At 41.3% G+C, this 18,323-nt stretch overlaps 1 protein-coding gene across 1 annotated transcript in view; it reads left to right on the forward strand.

Moving 5' to 3' along the window:
- Lrrn1 (leucine rich repeat neuronal 1) overlaps positions 1–18,110 on the forward strand; it is a 32,205-nt gene extending 14,095 nt beyond the window's left edge. The window contains exon 2 of the mRNA XM_090323876.1: positions 15,191–18,110. Coding sequence (XP_090180002.1) covers positions 15,510–17,660 — 2,151 coding nt within the window. The 5' untranslated portion in view covers positions 15,191–15,509 and the 3' untranslated portion in view covers positions 17,661–18,110. The remainder of the gene's footprint in view (positions 1–15,190) is intronic.
- Positions 18,111–18,323: the final 213 nt, after the last annotated feature.

Here is an 18,323-nt window from a genome sequence, read left to right on the forward strand (position 1 = left end):
GATCACCATTCAAAGCCAGCCTGAGCAAGGAAGTCTGTGAGACTCTTTTCTTTTTTTTTTTTTTTCCAGTCCTGGGCTTGAGCTCAGGGCCTGAGCACTGTCCTTGGACTTTCTCAAGGCTAGAGCTCTACCACTTGAGCCTCAGCACCACTTCTGGCTTTTTTCTATATATGGTACCGAGGAATCAAACCCGGGTCTTCATGCATGCTAGGCAAGCTCTTTAACCACTAGGCCAAACTCCCGGCCCCTGTGAGACTCTTTTCTACACCAAAAAACCCAAAAGTGTAGCTGTGGCTCAAGTGGCAGTGCACCTACCCTAAGCAAATTCCTAAGGAACTGCACTAAAGCTCTGAGTCAAGCCCCAGGACTGGCACAAAAACAAAAACATAAAAGCCACATCTATTTAAAGTTCAAAAAGATAGCTACAATTTCTATTAGAGAACTACAAGGTAAGTGTGTAATAAAGATAATCTTATAATAGCATTTGATTATTTTATGGTTTAATGGCTGTCAGTGACATGATAGATGTACAACTAAAAATACTCTTTTTACTTTTAACTTAATAAAACACATGAAGAGAAACGGCAGGAAGTGTGATTTATAACCCTGTGCTGACGTTTTAATGTGATCAGCTGGTCCCTTGTACCATTTGATTACACAAGGCCTAAATTGTGTAATTAAGGAAAAGCCTCCTCTGTGCACTAGTGGATTTATGGTGTTTGGGCAATGGGCGCTCTGAGTACTTCACAGTGTTGGTCTATTGGTTCCCAATGCAAACTAAGATAGGATACTCTATAATAAGAAACAATTTCAAACTCAGGGAGGTGGTGGCTTTCATTTGATTGTAACTTCACAATTTAAAACTTGATTATGAGAAATCCGAATTATGTAGATATCTATGCCTTCCTAGACACACTCTCTCTCTCTCTCTCTCTCTCTCTCTCTCTCTCTCTCTCTCTCTCTCTCTCTCTCTCTCTCTCCATATATATATGATTCCCCTTTTAGAAGTAAAGGGAAACCTAGAAGAAAATAAGTTCAGAAACAAGGCTTTACATTAAAAAATAAAAACTAATAACAGATTTCCAGTATGAGTTCATGAGACTTGAAAAAAAAAAGCCCCTCATTAAAGTGGGCATTAAAGTTTGGCAAAGCAGCTTTTTAGAAAGCATTCAGCTAATCAGAAAATTAAATTTGGAACCTGAGCATCTTCTCCTGATTAACCAAATCTTATTCTCCAAGCTACCTTTCTTCTATAAATCTAAGAAAATGCTGCCATGTATCCAAAGCATCTAATATCTAGAGGCTCAGCTCAACAATGGAGGGAGATGGCATTCCAGTGTCCAAATCCAAAGAGGTCTTTGCTTCAGCCTCAGTTCTTTACTCTGCGAGTTCTGGGAATGAAGTCACTCTCACTAGCAATGGTTCTGCAAAGGAACAGAATGGACAGAATGATAAATAAAAGTGACGATGCTAGGCGATAGATAGATGAATGTAACAGGGTGGATGGGTGGATGTGTGGATGGATGGACAGAAAGATGAGAGAAAAGGGAATTGCCTCATGGTTATAGAGGACCGCAAGTCTCTATTGCTGCCCTGTATAAGCTGGTCAATCTGGAAAGTTGGTGTTTAGGTCCAGTGTTCTAAGAACACAGGGAAAGCACCTTTCACAGGGCTTATTTTGTGTCCTGGTCATGGCCCCTGTCTTTGTCCTTTGTGACATGCACTTTCTAAGAGAGCCACTGTGGTCTCCCTCTAAGATTTCAAAGGGAAGGTTTGATCAGGCAGGCTCACCTTTTACTTTTCTCCTTTCTGAAACTAATTAAGAAAAGCAAGTTATTTTTTTCAAGGTTTTGTGTTTTTTAGGCAGGCACTGTATCACTTGTTCTGTGTCCCAGTCATGTCTGGCTTTCTTCATTTTTCAGATAGGATCTTGAGTTTTCGCCCAGTGCTAACCTCAGACGTTTAGTCCTCCAGCCCATTGCTTCCCAGTAACTGGGATTCTATGCATGTGCCCGATGGGCTGCCTGTTGATAGAGTTGAAGAAGAGTCTTTTTGCCTGGCCTAGCCTCCGATATCCCTCCCAATCCCCACCTCTTGAGTAGTTTGGATTATAAATGTGTGCCGTCACTCACACTCAGCCTAGAAAAAATCAAACTCTGTAAGACCGTGTTACACTAAGTAGTCGCATAAAAATAATTTAGAAAAGGAATTTTAACTTGAGTTTATGAAGAGTTCAGAGACAGATGGCTTTATTTTGATTCTTTAAAATAGACAACATTTGGATGCATGATTCTGATCAAATCAAAGGACAGGTTCTGTCATTCACCTGAACAGTGCTATCTTTACCCTTGATGAGCACAGCACTTAATGCTAAGGAGAGAGTCGCTTTCATCTATCTATATTCACCTCTTAACGGAGCATTTTAATGTGGAACATATACGTCCCTGACATTTTCTTAGTCTAAAGTTTAAGCGGCATTCAGCCTTCTAATTGGCAAATTCTGAGTAGTTAAGACTCTTTAGAGAAATACCACCACATCAGTGATCAGCGCTATCGTAAGGCTACTACGTGTTTCATTTCTTTTAAATCAAACCATTATAAAAAGGTTAGACAATAAGTAGTGCCACTGGGTTAAAATGATAACAGTAAGTAGTTACAGAACCCTTAGTCAGGCAGAGGGAAAAATTGCAGTGTGTTGTGAAATAGATGTGAAGGTATGTGGCGTGTCTTACTGGTGAGAGTTATTTTCACTATGATGAAGTAAAGTCATTGTCTGCATCAAATCTGATACAGTCTAATGGGCTTACTTAGCTTGAGCAGCAGCCAAAAAAAAGTGTGGCTTGGTATTAGCAACTCACGCATGGTGTTTTTGGTATGATGAGTCTAACTTCCACTGGCACATCTGGAATGTTAACTGTATAATCCAAGCTAGCCTAGCAACTATTCCTGAGCCATTTATTAATGTGGCATGACAAAATCTACGCCCAAAATGAAAATACTGGGCAGTATACTGGAAAGTACTTACAGATGTCATGAATCTGGCCCTTCTAGGCTTCTTTAAAACTGCCAGACTAAAGATGCAGCATTTACTTAACATTTAATTGTGTTTCTAATTACAAAGCAATTATTTCACACAGATATTACAAGAAGAGAATTAAAATAATCTGTAGAAGACTAAAATTAATTGATTCCGAGGTAGTTTTTGAATCACTGACAACAAATGATAGTGCTAAAATAAAAAACATAAAATAGGGGCCAGGAGTTTGGCCTAATGGTAGAGTTCTTGCCTAGCATGCATGAAGACCAGGGTTCAATTCCTTGGCACCACATACATAGTAAAAAGGTGGAAGTGGTAATATGGCTCAAGGGTAGAGCTCTAGCCTTGAGAAAAAAAAGTCCAAGGACAGTGCTCAGGCCCTGAGTTCAAGCCCCACAACTGGCAAAAAAAACCCAACATAGTCTAGTTGTTGGCTGATATTTTGTTCTATTTAACTTCCTGTCCATTTCAAAATTCAGTAATGTTAAATTGCTACTTTATGATTCCAGGTATGCAAACAGTCCATTTCTTTTAAAGAAAAATGTCAAAACAAAACTTCTTTTTTGTTCTACAAGTGATTTAAATTAGAGGAAAGTAAGAATAGTTTTTCTTTTTTCTTATTCTCCCTTATCAACCATGGTGGAATCTCAGGTTTAAAAAGGATTTGAAAGACCAAAGATTCAAGGATTCTTCAAATCATATCTGGTGAGTGACTAAAAAACAGAGCAAATTACTTGGGATATAGAATTGAGAGATTTCAAGAATAATTATGAGCCTGACCTGCTAAGCCCTCAAAGAATCAAGTTACAAAAGCTTTTAAAAGGAACAAAGGAATCATCTTTCCATCTCTGCACAATAGTAGAAAACAACTTCATTCCCAGTTAGCTGTATATTAATAATAGTCAGTGCTTCAAAGTCAATAAAATATGCATTCATATAAAACAATTATCTATTAAAACCATATGCATTTCTGTGTTTCCTAAGGCTACTATAACCAAGGACCTCTAACTGAGTGACATAAGAATCATTCTGTTTCACTGTTCCGGAGACCAGATCAGAAGTCCAAGGTGTTATCATGCTCATGCTTCCTGGCCTGTTCCTAGTTTCCAGGCATTTGGGAGAAAACTAGAGTTTCTTGGATTGTAGATGCCTAAATCGCTGCATTGGGGGTGATGTGTTGTGTTGTTTGTTCTGTGTGTGTGCCTAATGTCACCTCATCTTCCCTCTTCTTTTACCTATCTATCTATCTATCTATCTATCTATCTATCTATCTATCTATCTATCTATCCCAGTAATTTGGGTTTTCTGATTATATCTTAACTGCTGTTTCTGCAACCATCCCATTTCCAAAAATAATAGTCACCATAGGCCCTGGAGATTGGGAGTTCAGTACAGGTGTTGTGAGGCCACCATTTGTGGCAGATTGTGAGGCTAGTGGCTCGTGTCCTCAGCAGTTTATAATCACTAAGTCATTGCATCCTTCCCATGACCTTGGCCAGAGAGGATACTGACAGGGAGCCAGGCAAGTCAGGAGGTCATACATACCCACAGCTGGGTTTTTGCTTTGTTTGTGAAATGTGTACAAAATTCATTGTCATGTTCTAAAGAGTCCCCTTCCTCAGATGCCATGTTATCCACAGCCCCATTCCTCCTGTTGGGAAATGGGGATCGTTTTCTCATCCCTTAAAACCACGATAACAGGAAACATTCTGTCTATATTCTAAAAGTCTTCAGAAGGACTTTTATTTGGGTGTCTCCTGCAATTACCTGGATCAATGATAGTATTCAGAAATGACAAATGACTTTGATGGAAGGCAACGAATAAAATGCCTGATCTAGAAAACAAATACATATGGGACTGTCTAAATGGGTTTATTTGTTCATTCAAAAACCATCTCTCAGTGGGGTTCCTGCTCCATACATGCAGACTTGCCATCAAACACGCTTGTTTTCTGAAAAATTTCAACGGGACAATATGATAAATCACAGCATTTAGTAGGCGATTACAACTGTCTTGTTTCAGTTATGTTCTATGCAAAGCATTCTTCACTAATTAGTACTTTCAAATATACACTTGCAAGGTCTCGGACCTGTACCTATGAACATCAGAGAGCAAAGGAGGCTGACACTGAAGAACAGGAGTGCTATTTCTATGAAAATGTTTATTATCCTTGTCCTGAAAGTATAGACAAAATAATTATTATGTATTGCCTTCTGATTCAAATTATCAACCTCTTAAGAGAGCATCTGGTTTTCTTCCCTTTGGTTTTTTTTTCTCCCAGTGTTCCTACACTTATTTCAAATGGCCTCTTTTTTGTCTGGTACAGTTAGAGTGTTTGAGCTAACATTTCTTGGACACTTGCAGAGTGTAGTGTCTACTAAGATGAAGGAAGCATACCCCTGGAGCTCAGTCATGGCATATAGTGTGGAGTTCTGGGTCACCACTGAGTGCGTGGAGAATGGAAAGAGAGTTAGCGAAGAGCCAGGCCTAGTGATAACTTTGCTACCATGTGTTTGTAAGACATTCTCAGCCTGAGAGTGGGGGAAGAGCACAGGCAAACCAAGATGAAGGTATTTAACAAAGGAGATGTATATATATATATATATATATATATATATGTATATGTATAGTATATGAGTATAAATATATATACACATATATTCCTACCCCCTATCCCACATCCCACACCTACCTACTTCCATTAAAATCTTGAGACATGAGAATCTATAGTCTTAAAAATTAAAACTCGGGTTAGTGAAAAGTTGGGTTGGATGTCAACAGCCATGACACCAACTAAGGTAGTTTCTGATCGTATCTGCCTATATAAATTTAATGGGAATTAATTGAAATAAACTACAGTATAAAAAAAATCCAACCGAGTGCACCAGTAGCTCCCTCCTGTAATCCTAGCTACTCAGAATGCTGAGATCTGGGATAGCACCCAGGCTGTCAGTTCAAGCCCCACAATTAACAAAAGAAGTTCAATTCCTCCTTCTCACTAGTCACATGAAATAACTTCTCAAGAGTTTCTGCACTGGGCAGTGCAGATATGGATTGTTTTATCATTGCAGGGTCTTACTGGGTGGTACTGATGGGCTGGGGAGTCACAGGCTGGTATTTCTGATGTTTCCTTCCAACAAGGGCCCACATACCTCATCATTCCTTCCTCCCTTTGGACACGTCATTTACAGTCACATGTTAGTTGTTAGTTGTTTGATTTATTTATTAATTGAGGACCCGCTAGCAGACCCATTGTGAACATAACAGAGGCTGCCTTCCTCATCCCACGAAACTTATACTCATATATACAGCAGATTAAATATGAGCAAGGACTCTGCCTAGACAGGCTAGGACAGAAAGAGACGTGTGCTCTTGGCTTGAAGCACCTAGATCCACACAGACCTTCCACCACTCTACTAGCTGAAAGCTGTGCCCAGAGTATTTTATGAGTCTCTATTTATATATGTCTAAACTTGGTGTAACCTATTTCCAGGATATTGAGAGGAAAAATATAAGAGATCATGTAAGTGTTAGGTTGGAAAAGAAGAGAGGCACATGTTCTTCTTGGAAGAGTAGATACTGACTTAGGTGTGTAGCACCTGAGTCTAATTATCTAAGATGGGCTCTCCAATGGAAATTTGTGCATATTGAGTTCTACTTTGTATCAGATTCTTCTCAAAATAGATTCTTTCATTTAATTCTTACAACATACATATTACTGTGTCCTACTAGCGAGGAAGCCGAGATGCAGAGAGATCATTCCACATTACCAAGCGTCAGCCTCAATTCATCCTTTACAAACAGAAAAGATGAGGAGCAGGCTCTGAGTTGGATTCAAAAGGAGAGGTTAAGGACTCAGGTCACCTAACTCTTGGCTGTGTATTCCAATCTCTGCACCACACTGCTTGTCAAATAATTGAGAATCAGAAAGGATTCAGAGCTAGAGGGCATTGGGACATAGGCCTGTGTTACTGATTCCTTTACTGACTTGATCTCTGAAAAATAGGGATGATCATAAAACATTAGGCTGTATTTTTGTTACTGTAACAAAACCTTTTTCCAAAGCAAAGAAGTTTGTTCAGTTCATAGTTTGGGAGGCTGAAAGTTCAATGGGTGGCTACACTACCTTTAGTAGAGAGAGCCACTGTGGAAGTTCAGGGAGGAGGAAGTGATCACCTGGCAAAGCAGGATGCAGAGGGGTCAAGAGTCAGGCTCTGGCTTCCCTTAAGTCTAAGAACTTCTCATTAAGCTCCACCTCTTAATATTTCCATATCGTGGCCCAGTTTCACCACCTGGGACTAATTTGAATGCATTATCCTTTAGGAGAACAAATAACATCCAAACCATAACAGATGCTTTAGAAAATATAAGTCACTCAGTACCACGGCTAGACCACAGTAAGTATTTTATTTCAGTTTATTAGTGAAGTTGGCTCTGTTATATTGTATTATTCATGAGGCCTTTCCCATCTTGTATGCCTACTTCCAACTCCTACTCACTGTTCCCATCTTCTACATGCTTCCTTCTTTTGAAATAATGTCCTTGTATGGTTTGCAACGCAGTCTGTCCAAATTAAAAGTCTAATTTATGCATCTTTCAAGTTTAGGTTGGGCTGTACATGTATTGAACAGATCCATGTCGTGATCAGTGCACTGCCATTAAAATAAAAAAAAATCGATGAACATTGTTTACCAGACTTGATTGAGTTTGGCAATGAACTAGCCATCAGCATGCTTGGTTGAGCTGTCTTCCCTACCCCTGATTTACCTAAGCAAAGATCAAAAGGGAGGTCAAGCCAGATGCCACTCATATATACAACAGAACTTTATTCATCCATTGGAAAGAATTATATTGTGCCAATTGTAAAGAAATGGAAAGATCAGAAAAGAATTACATTAAATGAAGCAAGTTGGGCCCAGAGAGACAAAAGATTCATGTTTTCTTTACACATGGAAGCCAGATTTGATTTATAAAGGTAGAAGTAAATATATTGGAAGGTATGCAAGTATGTAGAAATGTACGAATTAAAGTATAGTAGATTCACAGTGGAACACAAATAGTGACATTTCTTAGAAAGACAAAGTCAAAGTTCAACAAAATAAATACCAGGCAGCAGGTACTCAGAAGGGGAAGAGTGGGTCAAGGTGATAGGGGTAGATAAATGAAAAGGAGAAGAGGAAGAGAATACAGTGAAGAATCTAATGTGTGCCCGATGAACCTAAGAAGAGTGTGAGAAGGGGAGTAAGGGGAGGGATGAGTGAGAATGTTGGAAGGGGTGACATTGATCAAGATGCATTGTATTCAAAAACTTCTTGGTTAAATGGAAACTCCTTTGTGCAATCACTTAAAGCATAATTTAAAAAAATAAAAAAGCAAACCACGGCACTATTCCTAAATTGAATGTTTACCTATGTCGGTTGCTTAATGAATAATAAAAGTCAGTGTCTTTCACGGGGTTGTCATCCTTCTAAGTGACAACAGGTGAGTGAAACCATATGGGATTCCATAAAGTTTGAGTGTGGCTGGAGACTGAGACTTGAGTGGAGGTTGGCCTTTTATATACGTGACCACCAACTGCTATGGGGTGTAAGATGTGCTGGGCAGTGCCTAACGCCTTCTCTAGCTCCGTGCTTCTGCATATTTCACAGAGAGGCTAGCCTGTTTGCCTTTGATCAGCTGGAGCCCAGTCAGAGTCCAAGGTTGATGTTATTCTCCATGGCTCTTCCATAAACAGCCTTCCTGACTGTGCCAGGCCACCTACTTGGCTTGGATTTATGCCAGCTGGCACTAGACTTTTGGCTTTTCATTTTTCTTTCTTGCTTTCTTTTTTAAAATTTTCTGTGGTCATTCTTCGGTGTATCCAGTCCAGCTCTGCCCTGTTTACCATGCCTGGCCAACCCTCCTGAAAGGGCTAATGTGATCACCATGCCCACCTCCTCTTAGAAGTTGAATGAATTGTGACCCCAGCTTTTATTCTCAGCTTGAAGACCAGCTGCATCTTTGGGCTTTTCCCAGAGATGTTGGCTGAGGCTGCACCTGCAGGGTGATGGATTTGCCCTGGCCTAAAAGAGGAAAGAGAATGAGGAGGGAATCAAAAGGTCTCTTGTGTCCATCCCTTTTACACACTGGTCCATTTATGCCACCCAAATGCACCAGAGAATTTTGGAGTTTCTATGAACTAATAATAACAATAATGGATATAATGGGGAGAAATGAAAACGAGGGAGAGAATGATCATTTTCCCCCTTTGGGAAACGCAGAAACCACCATAGAAATGTAAAATGGGATTTGGAAATACTGAACTAGGGATCAAGGCACTTGGGATTCATTTGTCTGCTGATTAACTGGGTCAGCCTGGATCCCCTAGAAAATCTCTAAGGTTCAGTCTTTTAAAAGTAGGTCTTCCAAAAGAGGAGAATTAGATGGATATTGGTAAGCATAATGAAGTTTGAAGAGCAGAGTCACACCTTAGTAAACCAAGTTTATAGGTTTTCACATGTGTTCTATTCACCAATATTTTAAAATTCATAACTTATCTACTTATCAAATTTTCTCCTTTAGCATGGTAGGTTTCATATTATTATAGTTATGTAATTTAGAGGTTGCCAACTGGCCACAGATTATAAAGGCCATAGGGAAGCAGATGGGTTTGTCTGGCTCATGTAGCTAACATTTAGAGGCCTTTTATGTGACCACTGTTTCCTGCTGTGTTAGACTCCACTGCCTTAACCTAATTGTCCTTAGAAGGCACTGACTTCAAGATTCTATAATCAAACTCCATCCCTCTATGGTGATGAATCACAAAAATCAAACCAAAAAAAAAAAAGAGGAAGGAGAGGGGTAGAAAGTAACCATTGCTTCTCTGAAAATGGCTGAAAGGTTGGTTTTTCCATAACTCTGGCAGGATAGATAAATGAAAGAACTGAACTTCAAGGATAACTTTCTGAAGTTCTTTTTGGCCTGGGAAGTCATAGCTTCTTTCCCTCTCAACATATTTATTATGAGATAAATAAAAGAAGATGGAAAGAAAGATGACTTATTCAAAGTCACCCAGAAAGTGTGTAGTGAAGCCGAAATGAAAAATCCTTTCCCTGGAGAACAGCCTTGTTCTGTGGCTGAGCTCACTCACCACACAACTGCACCATTTTCCAGTGAATAACGTGGGCTCTGAGGAACAGTTCCTCATGCAAGAGAATCTTGGGGAGTTCCATTATGTCCTTGCAAATGGATAAACTTTATTATTTCCTAATGCACAATGCAGACTCTTCAGCTCATCTTGCCACCCAGGCTCTCTATCTGTGATCACTTAACACACGCACAACAGGGTGTTAGTCTTTGAGGTGTGTGAGGCAGAAATGTAATTTTGGACAATGAAATCCAAGAGTCAGAAAGGGTCAGGCGCCAGATAAAAGTTGGAGAAAGTAATGTCTTTTTTAGAGTAGTCTGTGCAGATTCAGCAGGCAGGATGCATTTGCAAGGTCCTCTTTCCTTCCCAAGGGAAATAAAGTATTGCTGTCATAAAGAAATTGCTGTGGTCTCATTCTTTTGGCTCCACCTACAGCAGAACTCAACGTAGAGCCTCAGAACTTGTAGCTGATCATACTACAAAGGCACTGTACTGATTTCAGCTACATTCTTTCATCCTCAGTGCTAGTGGGAAAAGATTCAGCTTCAGTATTGGAGACATCAAACTTGTAAATAATAAGAGCTAACATTTATTGGGCACTTGATAGGTGTCAGGCCCCCTGCCAAAAGCTTTACATTTAATAATGCATTCTCATTCTCTCCCCATGCTTGCAAAGTAGGTTTTATGATCTCCATTTTCTAAATAAGGAAACGGGGAGACAGAGAAAAATTCAGTAGTTAGTCCAAGGTCACAGAGCTGAATCTGAAACATGGTCTGTCTGTCAGGAAGCCACATGGATTAAGCTAAGCCTCTGTATCCCAAGCTTGAAGCTCCTGGATGTGTTAACAGACACCTGGTCTGTAGTCTGGTGGCCCTTCTACACAGGGAGATCTTTTGATCAGTCTGGCTGACTCCACCGAGAGAAGTCTGGCTCCATATTAGCCCCATAGGCATGGGTTCAAGGAGAAAATATGGAGACAATTTTTTTTAACCCTCTAGAGCCAGAAAGGAAGATTACCACTCATCCATTAATAAAGCCATTCACAAAAGAAAATAAGCGAATTTGTGAACTGCTTTGCTACTACTTGAATCTAGAGAGCAAAAAGAGAATTGTTTTTCAATGTTATTTATTTCAACGTTATCATGTTATTTATACACTAGACAGAGTATGCACATCAAGGCTATATCTTGAGATTGTTATGTTTGGTTGGGGAATCAAAACTTCCGTCCACCAATGGTGAATAGGTTGACGGTGAGAGAAGCTTCATTTCTAGATCAGAAGTTCGTAAGGTTCATTTGGTCTCTGTTTGTTTGATTATTGGGTGCTGAGGGATTGAATCCAGAGCCTCTCACCTATGTCAAGCAAGCATTGTACCACGTGTTACACCCCAAGCCCAATGTCCTCTAGATTCATCTGTGTTGTTCCATAAGACCAGCTTTCCTTTGTCAATGCCCCCACAGGACTCCCCTGGGGTACATCCACCCTTCAGTATCCAGAGGGTCAGATGTGAGCATTACTCCTCAGACACCAAAAATCCATGATGTGCAAGTCTGTGTGTAAAACGATGTAGTATTTACCTATGATCCGTGTGTGCCTTCCTCTACAGAGTACTTCAAGTCATGTCTAGATCACTCATGACAACTAAACTCCAGTGTAAATTCTATAGAAACCACTGTTATACTACAGTGTTAAGGGAGTCATAACAAAAAATAGCCATACATGTCCAGACAAAATTTTATTTCTGAACAGTTTTTTCAGTTACTTCAGTAGCCATGCAAAGGGGTTACCATCGAATAAATCCGTTTATAAGTACACTGCATCTTGTTAGATGTCACCCCATCTCTCCCAACCCAACCCCTCATTTCACTTCTGAGTATTGTCAAACTAAGACAAGTTGCATCGCCACAGTGAAGCCTACAGATGCAGAAGGCTGACTACGAAGTCCACATTTCCTTTATCCACTCATTTGGCAGGGGACAGCTAGGCAGCTCCTACCACTTGGCTATTCTGCAGACTGTTGCTGTGAACATGGATTGAGATCTTGCCTTGACTTAGTTCAGATATGTACTTATGCTCCACGGGTGATCATGTTTTTTAATATTTTGAGAACCTCTCCATTCTGTATTCCATAATGACTGCACAGTGCTCCATTCCTGAGGATGCATGAAAGGTTCTAATATATTCCATCCTTGCCAATACTTGTTATTTCTGTGCCTCTTGATGATGGTTGTTATATTGGGCATGAATTGATAACTCACTGTGGCTTTTATTTGTATTTTTCTTATAATTAGTAATGTTGAAATTTTTCATGTGCTTATTGGCTATTTCTAGGTTTTCTTTAGATAATTGTATATTTAAATCCGTGTTCATTTTTAATTGGTTTATATCATTGCCTTTGGAGTTCCTAATTTATTCTGGCTATTCACACTTTGTCGTAGATATATGACTTCAAAAAATCTGTCTCCTTGTCTTTTGGATTCTTGCTGACCAATTCCCTTCATGCACACAAAGTTTTACGTTTGAAATCATCCTATTTACTTGCTTTTGTTACCAGGTCTTTTAATACATATGCAAGAAATCATCAACAAATCCTATGTCCTAAAGCTTTTCCTGTTTTCTTCTAGAAATTTTTATATCTTTAAATATTAATGCATTTTGCATTAATTTTTGTACATGATAGAAGACTCCAGCTTCATTCTTTTGCATGTAGATATTTAGTTTTTTCAACACTATTTGTTGATGAGATTCTCCTGATTATTCATGATAGTTTTGTATACTTATCAAAGATTATTTTTAACACAGATCAATACGCAAAAGGTTTTATTTTTGCATTCTCTGTATTGCTTCATAGTCTTTACTACATCCTTTTCTGTTATGAGACTTTTCTTTCTTTGTTTCCAAAGGAATCAAAATTCAAGTTTAGGAGAAGAAAATATTTTCCTGGCATATTTAATACAATACCTGACATTCTATTCTATTCTCTCTATATATTTTTTCTCTCTCTCATACACATACACACAACAAATTTGAATGTTTCATTACAATTATTTTCAATTATGTAATTTTAACCAAAGTGAAATAAGACTCATGGTACTATTCAAACTATAGCCTACAAAAGCTATTTTTTTCATTAGTAATAAACTATTTAGGGAGCCTCTGTCATACAATTTTAAAATACATATTTTACTTTTTGATATAATTCTTTAAATTGAGCAAAAACATAAAAGTTGTGATTCCATTTCAGAGTTATGTAAGGTAGATTTATTTATTTGGCTTTCTATTTTGAATTAAGATTGAGGAATAGCAGGTGGCAGAAAATTTCTTAATGTTTTTATGATGGCCCTTGCACTTGTTTTAGGATTGGGCCAAACCAAATAAATTTGTGGAGTTAATGATATTTGGAAAATGTTATCCTCCAAGGTACATTTCTATTTCATAGAATTTACTGATATGTCAGTCAGGTAGTTTTATACTATTGAAAAGTTTTGCAAAAACATAACAAATGGCAGAGTAACCAGATTTGGAGTGAAGGCAAGTCAGGATAATGGCAAATTTGCTTCTTCCCCACTGACCAGCAGGCTTTGAGCGTCTTGCAGACTTTTCAGACTTATCAGTCTAGAGTAGATGATTTTATCCTTAGACCAGTAACATGATTTGCATATTTCATAAAACAACCAAAAAGCTGTCTGACCTTTCTTTAGACTAGAATGCAACTTAACTATATCTTTTACTACTGGCTGTTTGTATTACTATATTTTTGGTCAATCACAAGGATAACCATGTTTTTGTTTTTGTTGTTTTGGTTGTGGGACTTGAAATCTGGGCCTGGGTGCTGTCCCTGAGCTCTTCAGCTAAAGGATACCACCCTATCCCTTGAGCCACAATACCACTTCTGGTTTTCTGGTGGTTAATTGAAGATGAGTCTCACAAACTTTAGTGTCCAGGCTGGCTTTGAACTACGATCCTCAGATCTCAGTCTCCTGAGTAGCTAGGATTACCGGAATGAGCCACCACACCTGGCGATAACCATGTTTTATAAAGGATGACAGGAAGTGAGAGCTTGTTATACACTGGGCAATGGACTCTCACATATTATTTGCACTATTTTAATGAGTCTTTCTAGAAAACACTCTTCCCATCAATACTCAAAATTGAAGTGTATTTTACCAGGAAAAATACAAAGTAACAGTAACTTTACTTTTAATAATTAGCAAGTAACTAGTCTTGGGAAAGCAAGATGAATACTAGATAAGATTATTGAAGCCATGTATATGATAAAGACAACTAGATATAGACATATACAGATTGGAGAGTTATATACTTAGAATTAGATATTTTTTAATATTTACATGTATTGAATATATTTGTGTCTTTAATGGGATGGTAGAATAGAGTTACTTAATATATTAAAGATCAGCTGTGGCTCAAAACCAGTGAGATTCTACATCTCCACAAATAAGCCTAGTATGATGGCATGCTTCCATAATTTCAGCTACAAATAGGGCCAGAGGTAGGAGAATCCTTCTCTGAGGCTTGCCCTCAACAGAAGTAAGGCCCTCGCTGAAACACACCCTAAAAGAAAAAGAGGAAGGAAAATGTTTGGCCCTGACTTCAAAACTTTGTAATACCAAAAATGTGTATTTGTCTGTATGTGAATTTGTGAAGTGTGTGTGTGTGGTTTCCAAAGTCATTTTGTTTTTAAAAGAATGACACCTGTAATTTTTTGGGTGCTCCTAGAAGAGAAGGCATTAGTGGATATGGTGTGAGGGTGCGTGTATGTATGTGTGTATGATTACTGGTACGTGCAGTTTCTAAAGGCCACCGTTAAAGGAACTTTAGCTAGTTTTAGTGTAGCCCACAGGGACTTTACCCATACAGATATGGAGATATATAAGTGTGTCCTGGGATTTAAAAGCTTGTTTCCTTATTTTGAATACGTCTTTTATTAGATTTGCAAGTGACTATGCCCTTTCAGGAAGACATTATATGGAATGTACATAACATCTTTACTCATCTAATTTGCAGACACACCTCCAGATGTTGATTTGGCGGAAATACGTCACAGGAAAAGCTCTGTACATGCTTGGAATTAAGAGACACAGTTAGTAAAACAACAACAACAACAACTTCAACTTGCCTTGCCTTTGGAAAAGTCCAGAAAAATCATCTTTTCAGACACTGGAGTCTTTTCTTTATTTTTTTAATTTTTTTTATTTTTTACATTTCCAACCAAGACTTGCTTGAATGCCTCATTTTCCGTTTGCGGTTCTCCACACCACCCCTTAGTCGCGGGCATTCTGAGAGAACTCAAGTCTGCCCAGGAGTGTGTGTCCGCAGAGTCAGCATGGCTACAGTGGGGACGGTGGTCACAGTTTGCCAAATGTTGCTGGGCTTGGTGATGACATCGCTCACAGAGTCTTCCGTGCTGACCAGTGAGTGCCCACAGCTCTGCGTGTGTGAGATCCGCCCCTGGTTTACCCCTCAGTCCACCTACAGGGAAGCCACCACTGTTGATTGCAATGACCTCCGCCTCACCAGGATCCCCAACAACCTGTCCAGCGACACCCAAGTGCTTCTCCTGCAGAGCAATAACATCGCCAGGACCGTGGACGAGCTCCAGCAGCTCTTCAACCTGACCGAGTTAGACTTCTCCCAGAACAACTTCACCACCATCAAGGAGGTAGGGCTGGCCAACCTGAGCCAGCTCACCACCCTGCATCTGGAGGAAAACCAGATCACGGAGATGACGGATCACTGTCTGCAAGACCTCAGCAACCTCCAGGAACTCTACATCAATCACAACCAGATCAGCAGCATTTCCGCCAACGCCTTTGCCGGCTTAAAAAACCTGCTGCGGCTCCACCTGAATTCCAATAAATTGAAAGTGATTGATAGTCGCTGGTTCGATTCCACGCCCAACCTGGAAATCCTCATGATTGGGGAGAACCCTGTGGTCGGGATCCTGGATATGAACTTCAAACCCCTCTCGAACCTGAGAAGCCTGGTGCTGGCCGGCATGTATCTCACTGACGTCCCCGGGAACGCCCTGGTGGGCCTGGAGAGCCTGGAGAGCCTGTCGTTTTACGACAACAAGCTGGTCAGGGTCCCTCAGCTGGCCCTGGAGAAAGTGCCGAATCTGAAGTTCTTAGACCTCAACAAGAACCCCATCCACAAGATACAAGAAGGGGACTTCAGGAACATGCTGCGGCTGAAGGAGCTGGGCATCAACAACATGGGCGAGCTGGTGTCGGTGGACCGGTACGCGCTGGATAACTTGCCCGAACTCACCAAGCTGGAAGCCACGAACAACCCCAAGCTGTCCTACATCCACCGCCTGGCTTTCCGGAGCGTCCCTGCGCTGGAGAGCCTGATGCTGAACAACAATGCCTTGAACGCCGTCTACCAGAAGACGGTGGAGTCGCTGCCCAACCTGCGCGAGATCAGCATCCACAGCAACCCGCTGCGCTGCGACTGCGTCATCCGCTGGGTCAGCTCCAACCAAACCAGCATCCGCTTCATGGAGCCCCTGTCCATGTCGTGCGCCCTGCCGCCCGAGCACCGCGGCCAGCAGGTGAGGGAGGTGCTGAGCCAGGACTCCGGGGAGCAGTGCCTCCCCACCATCCCGCGCGACGCCTTCCCCAGCCACCTCAATGCCGAGGTGGGCGCGGCGGTGCTCCTGGATTGTCGCGCCCTGGGCGAGCCGGAGCCCGAGATCTATTGGATCACCCCGATCGGGGACAAGATCACGGCCGAGAGCCCCTCGGACAAGTACCGTCTGAGCGGTGAGGGCACGCTGGAAATCGCCAACATCCAGGTGGAGGACTCGGGAAGGTACACGTGCGTGGCGCAGAACGCGCAAGGGGCCGACACGCGCGTGGCCGCCGTCCGGGTCAATGGGACGCTGCTGGACGGCGCGCAGGTGCTCAAGATCTACGTGAAGCAGGCGGAATCCCACTCCATCCTGGTGTCCTGGCAAGTGAACCCCAGCGCCATGACGTCCAACCTCAAGTGGTCGTCGGCCACCATGAGGATTGACAACCCGCACATCACCTACACCGCCAGGGTCCCCGTGGACGTGCACGAGTACAACCTGACGCACCTGCAGCCGTCCACCGAGTACGAGGTGTGCCTCACCGTGGCCAGCGTCCACCAGCAGACCCAGAAGTCGTGCGTCAACGTCACCACCAGAAACGCAGCCTTCGCCTTGGAGATCTCCGACCCCGACGCCAGCACGGCCCTGGCCGCCGTCGTGGGCTCCTTGTTCGCCGTGGTTAGCCTGGGTGCCACGGCCGTGTACGTGGCCAGGAGGTTTAAGAGGAAAAACTACCACCACTCCCTGAAGAAGTACATGCAGAAGACTTCCTCCATCCCGCTGAACGAGCTCTACCCGCCGCTCATCAACCTCTGGGAAGCGGACAGCGAGAAGGACAAAGACCCCTCGACGGACAACAAGTCCACCCAGGTGGACACGTCCAGAAGCTATTACATGTGGTAGCCACGCCGTGGCCCCGTGGAGGTTTGGCTTCTGGTAGTAAGGAGCACAAAGACCTTTTTTTTGGGGGGGGTGGGGTTGATGTTGGGTTTTCTTTTGGTTTTCTTCTGCAAAAGTAACCAGTGGAAGACTTTTGTATTTTTTGGTCTTTGCTAAGTCCGGGGCCAAGTGGAGAGAGGACAGGTGAATATTTCTTTTTTTTTTTTTAATTTTATTTTAGTACAGTGGATCACAAGGGTTTGGTAGAAGTGGCTGGCAGTTGACTGTAAGCTTCCGGCCTGTGGTGGTTTGGGTTTTGTTTGGTTTGGGTTTGCTTGGTTTTTTATTTTTATTATTATTATTATTATGAAGATGATGATGATTATATTATATTATTATTATATTTTAGTTTTTGTGCTAAATTCAATAATGCTGTCCTAACTACAGTGCTCAATAAAATACTTAATGACCGGCTGGGGTTCTGTGGTTTGCCCAGTAGCCTCACCCTTCTTCTGAAGCCATCAGTAGGAAGAACTGAGTCGTGCAGGGACCTGACAGGAAGAAGCATTAACCCTGTTGTAGCATTCTGGCCTGCAGACTCTTCACTCAAGAAGCTAAGGCTAGACTAGTTACCTTTACTGAATGATGTTAGTTGACTGTACTGTAATGTATCAACTGAGTTGAATG

Source organism: Megascapheus bottae, chromosome 33 (assembly GCF_031878675.1).
Source record: "Megascapheus bottae isolate mThoBot1 chromosome 33, mThoBot2.hap1, whole genome shotgun sequence".
Lineage (NCBI taxonomy): Eukaryota > Metazoa > Chordata > Mammalia > Rodentia > Geomyidae > Megascapheus > Megascapheus bottae.